Source organism: Lepidothrix coronata, unplaced genomic scaffold, assembly GCF_001604755.1.
Source record: "Lepidothrix coronata isolate B3197 unplaced genomic scaffold, Lepidothrix_coronata-1.0 Scaffold384, whole genome shotgun sequence".
Classification (NCBI taxonomy): Eukaryota; Metazoa; Chordata; class Aves; order Passeriformes; family Pipridae; genus Lepidothrix; species Lepidothrix coronata.
The window spans coordinates 39,604-45,446 of record NW_016690564.1 but is presented as its reverse complement, the minus strand read 5'-3'; the positions used below and the strand labels follow the sequence as shown (position 1 = coordinate 45,446).

The window sequence follows — 5,843 nt, the reverse complement described above, 5'->3', positions numbered from 1 at the left end:
ACTAGCAAAAATCTCACCACTTCCCTTTGAGCAGGCAGGATGGCTAGACACGGCCCAGGGCTCTCCCCTCTCATGTGGCAGATAACAGCAGTCACTGTAGGCCTCGGCTCCAGATAAGCCAGACCGAGACAGGGACCCACCGTTCTCGAACCTCGCGGGAAAGGAAGAGCGTGAGGTCCCTCCTGCTGGCTTTATTTATACCCCAAGTTACATAAAGGAATAGCATGGAATACTTCGTGATCACTTTCCTAGTTCCTTCCTGGTTATAAGCTGGTCTCCAGGAAGGCCTAGAGTGAAACCATCACAGGGTGCCGGGCTGGGTTGGGGGCAGAGCCCTGGCGGTGGGTGGGGGGATGCGGGTCCCCCCCGCGGTGGGGGTTGGTGTTGCTGGGTCAGGCCCCGCCGGCTCCATTGTCAGCCCGGTGCCGGCAGGAGGGACACAGCGTTTTTGGGGCCCCCTGGGAGTGCTGGGGGTGGGTGTGGAGCATGGGAGCTGCCGAGTGTGGAGGGCGGAGCGGGGCAATGCTGGAGCTGGGGGACCCCCGGCAGCCTGGAGGGGGGAGCATGGAGAGGGAGGAGCCCTGGGAACCAGAGAGAAGGGGAAGCCTGGACAGTGGGGCCCCCTGGGATCCCCTGGACAATGAAGTCGAGAACCTGGAGAGGGGGAATGTCTGGGAACGTGGCACGCCAGAGGTGAGAGTCAGAGGAGAGGTATCCTTGGGACCCCCAACACTCCCAGCATCCCCAAGTGGGACCCCCAGCATCCCAGACAGGGGAGACCCTCCGAACCCTAGAGGGGAGAGACCAGAGAGAATGGAACTTCTGGGAGAGATTTTTTTTGGCTAATCTTCATATTTTGGAGTATATTTCATCTGAATCTCAAATTTTTGCAGTTTGATGGTGTGGGGGTCTTCTTCCTATTTCTGAGGGGGTTTTTCCCTGAATCTCAGTGGTTTGGGTTTTTCTGGGTTGAATCTTGGTGTTTTGGAGGTTTTTATGGGCACAGGATGCCCGGTGAGTTCTAGTGATTGACTTGGGCAGGAGGAACCTCCAAGCCAACACACTCAGCCCTTGTTTTCTCCCCCATCAGGATTTGTCCTTCCCAAAGTTTGGGCGGATGGAGGAGGAGGCTGTGGGGAAGAGGAAGATGCTGCGCGGACCCCAGGCAGGTGAGGAGGAAGTCAGTGCCCCTTTCCCCTGGTCTTGTGCTGGCTCTGTCAGCCGAGCATGGCCCCGGCTGCAGGACAACCCTGCTGGCGCTGCCATCCTGCCAGGGCCAGAGTTGGGGGGATGTCCTTGGCCTTCCCTGTGGGCCGGAGGCAAATCCCCTGCCTGTCCTTCTTGCTTCCTGCCCCAGGCCCCGAGCTGAGGACGGAGAGCCCGGAGGACAAATCCCCCCGGCAGAACCTGGTGGGAGAAGCTGTTTTGAAGGGCTCCACGGTGCAGGAAGGCAGCGAGGAGGAAAAAGCCAGGATATCTCCCTGGAGGACCGGCTCCAAAGCCAGCCCAGGGTGCTCTGAGGAGGAAAGAGCCAGCCAGTGCTGGGAAGGCGACCGGAGCTTGAGGCGGAGCTCTAACCTGGTGGTCCCTGAACAACCTCCCAGCAGGGAGAAGCCCTTCAGGTGCTTGGAATGTGGGAAGAGCTTCAGTCAGAGCTCCAAGCTCCTCACCCATCAGCACACCCACACTGGGGAACGGCCCTACACGTGTGGGGAATGTGGGAAGAGCTTCAGGAACAGTGGCAACCTCCTCTTACACCAGCGCATCCACACTGGGGAACAGCCGTACTCGTGTAGGGAATGTGGGAAGAGCTTTAACCAGAGGTCCAACCTTCTCACCCACCAGCGCATCCACACTGGAGAATGTCCCTACACATGTGGGGAATGTGGGAAGAGCTTCAGGACTAATGGCAACCTCCGCTCCCACCGACGCATCCACACCGGGGAGCGGCCCTACATGTGTGGCGAATGTGGAAAGAGCTTCACTGGCAGCTCCAGCCTCCACATCCACCAACGCATCCACACTGGGGAAAGGCCCTACTCATGTGGGGAGTGTGGGAAGAGCTTCACCAACAGCTCCCACCTCCAGGTCCACCAGCGCTCCCACCTCCCCACCCACATTGGGGAACGGCCCTACAAGTGCTGGCAATGTGGGAACAGGTTTCAGACCAGCTCCGGTCTCCTCGAGCATGAGCGGACGCACACAGATGAGAGGCCCTTCTGCTGCACTGACTGCGGGAAGGAGTTCAAACGCAACTCCCACCTTGTCACCCACCGGCGGCGCATCCACACACAGGAGAGGCCCTATAAGTGTGGGGAGTGTGGGAAGAGCTACACCCAGAGGTCTGACTTGACCAGACACCAACAGACCCACCAGTAAGGAAGCCCTATGAGTGGCCTGACTGCGGGAAGTGCTTTGGCCACTTCTTCCACCCCTAATGAACCCCCTGATGCTGAGGCAACCCCTGGAGTCCAATGACTGTCAGTCCATCCCTTTCGACCACAAAGGGCCAGTCCCCTTTCCCAGGGGCAGCTTCTTCCAACAGAACCCTTCTTGGGGTGTGTGGAGATTCCTGCCTTGGCTGGGGACCCCCCAAGGTCACTCCTGGAGGTTGAGAGCAGAGATCTCCCATGAGCATTGGTCTGGGGGAGTTACATCCATTTGTAATTAAGAATTCTTGCTTTTGTGCCAGCTTTAGTAGAATTGCTTCAACAATTGCTTTAGGGTAGATCACCGCTCTAGCTTATCCTGTACTCCTGGTAGTTTTAGTGTTTATATTGTGCAGTAAGTAATTCTGATGAAGATCTTTTGCCTGATCATTATGTGCCCTAAATAATTCATTTCTATCAGTAGATCTGATTTGCCATCATTAAAACCTGGGGGACCAAAGTGATTCAGTCACACTTCTGTAATTCCTCTAAACTGAAAGTGCTGTCATAATCCAAGGCTGAGGTTGGATCCAGCAGCCCCCAACACCCCACAGGAAGTTGGGAGCTCAGGGGGGCCACCCCCCTTTCCAAGTCTCCTGTGCCCAAAGACCCCCATGGGACCATCTGACCCACCAGACCACCCCGCCTTTTCCACCCTTCTCCCTGTTCCTTCTACTTTTTCATGGTCTCCTCAATCCCCAGTTTCTCCCTCGAAGAGTTTTGGGGTCCCAACCCCCACTTTTTGCCCCCTCTCCTGTGGGTGCTAAAGGAGAAAATGAGGCTGCACACACAGAGTTCCATTGCGGGACTTGTCCGCCGACACTTTTCTGTGTCCCCTTTTATTCCTCTTCTCTTGTTAGCAACACCTGGTGTTTGTCTTTCAGTCTACCAGAAATCCCAGGATTGCCCCAAAGCAGTGCCCTGATCCCACACATTCCCCTCCCCTCATGTACTGGCTGTGTTCAGCCACCAGAGAAAAACACAGGCTACCGTGCAGAGCATTCCAAGTGGTTTCCACTTGACAAAGAGCACTCTCTTGACCGAAAACACCAGTCAAGGCCAAAGCACTCCTTGTTGATCCTGATTAACTGAATGCAGCTGCCTTAACTTGTTTCCACAAAAACTCTCAGGGTTCCTTTGCTTCCAGGAGGCCCCACATGTCCCAATGGCCCCTTGATTCCATGGAGTTCCAGACTGTCTCAGGAATCCTTTGGTTCCACGAGGCCCTGCATATCCCAGTGCCCCCTTGGTTCCATGAGGAGGCACAGTCTCAGAATTCCTTGGCTTCAATGAGGCTTTGTAGTGTCCCAATGGCCCCTTGATTCCAGGATTTTCCGCAGTGTCCCAATGGCCCCTTGATTCCACGAGGCCTTGCAGTATCCTAATGGCCTCTTGATTGCACAGGGTTTTGCAGTGTCCCAGTGTTCCTTTAGTTCCATGAGGGTCCGCAGTGGAACAGGGTCCCTTTGGGACCATAAAGCCTGTAAGGGAGATATTTTGAATTAGATGATCAATGGAGCATAGACGCATGAGAAAGAAATTATATTATGATGTGAAACCAGCCAGAGTATTGTACAATGTGCTTTTTAGCAAGTCAACTTGATATCCCCTATTATCAGAGCTGAGTTCTTCCTTGGTTTTGCTACATACTGCCATGGATACATCTACCCTTGAAACACAATTGTAGAGGTCGTCCATAGGGGTGAGAAAGATGATGGAATATTCTGTGGGCAGGGGTCGCTGGCCCCTTGCCCTAAAGCAGGGCACGTGCAGACTGTTGCTATCAGGTGATGAACAGGCGAGGTTTGGTTGCCACTCAGGCATCACCTTATACTGGGTACTGGCCCTACACGGTGTAATGTAGAGCTGATAAAATGGGGTGTCAGGACTGCTGGGGTGAGTGATACTTATCCTGCCACCGAGACTGTGTTGCTTGCTCCACAGGGACGCCCGCTAAGCATGGGCACTGACCAGCTGCTGCAGATCCTGACAGCCCTGGCCTGTCTGTGTAGGTAAGCACAGTTTATTGATAGGAAGCAACCGAGAAAGCAAATTTTTTAATATCCTTTTAGTGTCCCTTTAATTCTCCTTTTATTAATTAATATTGTTACATAAATAAGCTGTCTATAGTATTTCTCTTTAATTTCCCTTTTTACTAACCAATATCATGTTAATAGTTATCCATAATATTTTGTTAAGATCCTTTTTTGGTATCCCTTTAACTCCCTTTTTACTAGATAATACTGTATTAAATGCTGTTCATAGTATTTGTTTTAATGCCACCCGATAAGGTAGTTATTTTGTGTTCTTTTTAGTTTTTTGATTCTCTTTGCTAAGATTATTATTATTATTACTCTCACTGTAATAAAAGATATTTTGTGTGTTTGAATGTCTGTTGTCTTTATTCCGGGCATGTATCCCAACAAACTGTTACGGTATCTGACACTGTGTGACTGTGCAGGGGAAGGACTCAGCCCAGGGGGGTTGTGGTGCAGAGCCAGGGCCTGTGGAAGGCATTGAAAACAGGCAAGTGCCAGTGAGAGGCGGCTGCTCTGTGCCCTTGGTGGCACCAACAGAGCAGGAAGGTGGCCCAGGACAGTTGTCCCCCCCAGCCTCTCTCCCCAGCCATTGCCAGCACTGGCTGCTCAGCCCAGGGTTAGGGGTGAGTTTTGCTGTGCCCCTCTCCATCCTCCTGCTGGGCTCAGGGCCTGTGCCAGGGCCATGGCCAGCCCTGCCCGGCCTCTCTGCTGGCCCAGAGCCCGGCAGAGCCTGGAGCAGGGCTGTCTGTGAGGCCCCACAGGGGACACGGCCTGTCCAGGAGCTTGGAGAGGGGCTGAACAGGAAGGCCCTGGGTGCCCAAGGCCAAGGACTGCCCTGGGCATCCCGTCAGAGGGGCTCCTCCCTACCCTGAGTGCTCCTGTGCTGGGCTGGGCCTGCCCAGGGGGCTGTGGGACCAGCTGGGAGGCAGTGGGGGGCACAAAGGGACCATGGAGCTGCTGCCAGGGAGTGACAGCAAGGCCAGGGACAGACAAGGGATTGCTGGGCATGGCCTGGGCTGTGCAGGGGGACTGTGGCAAAGGCAAAGCTCCCCTGCAGTTGGGAGCTGCAGGAAAAGTCCAGAGCCCAAAGAGCCTCAAGGGCTGTGTTGGACACCAAGGCTGCAGGAGGGAAATGCAGGGCTGCTGTGCAATGGGGAGGGGGTTAATTGCAGCAGACACTGATGTGGTGCTGAGGGATTCCATGGCTTCTCTGCCTGAGTCTTTTCTGGAAAGGTCTCTCAGGTCTCTGTGCTCAGGGAAGGGCTTTAGAGAGGAGGAGAGCATGTCTTGGCAGGACCCTGCTGAAATCCCTGAGGGACAAATGGCAGTGTGTGCCCCTGCAGGGGACTCAGCCTGGCCATGGCACAGCTGGAGC

The 5,843-nt window shown here is 54.5% G+C and overlaps 1 protein-coding gene across 1 annotated transcript; it reads left to right on the top strand.

The window, feature by feature from the left end:
• Nucleotides 1–535: 535 nt before the first annotated feature.
• On the top strand, nucleotides 536–4,776 carry LOC108509653 (zinc finger protein 239-like). Its single transcript, XM_017839192.1, is given in 3 exon segments — nucleotides 536–1,169; nucleotides 1,358–2,374; nucleotides 2,377–4,776. Coding segments are annotated over 3 exon segments (1,131 nt in total). The 5' UTR covers nucleotides 536–1,117; the 3' UTR covers nucleotides 2,439–4,776.
• Nucleotides 4,777–5,843: the final 1,067 nt, after the last annotated feature.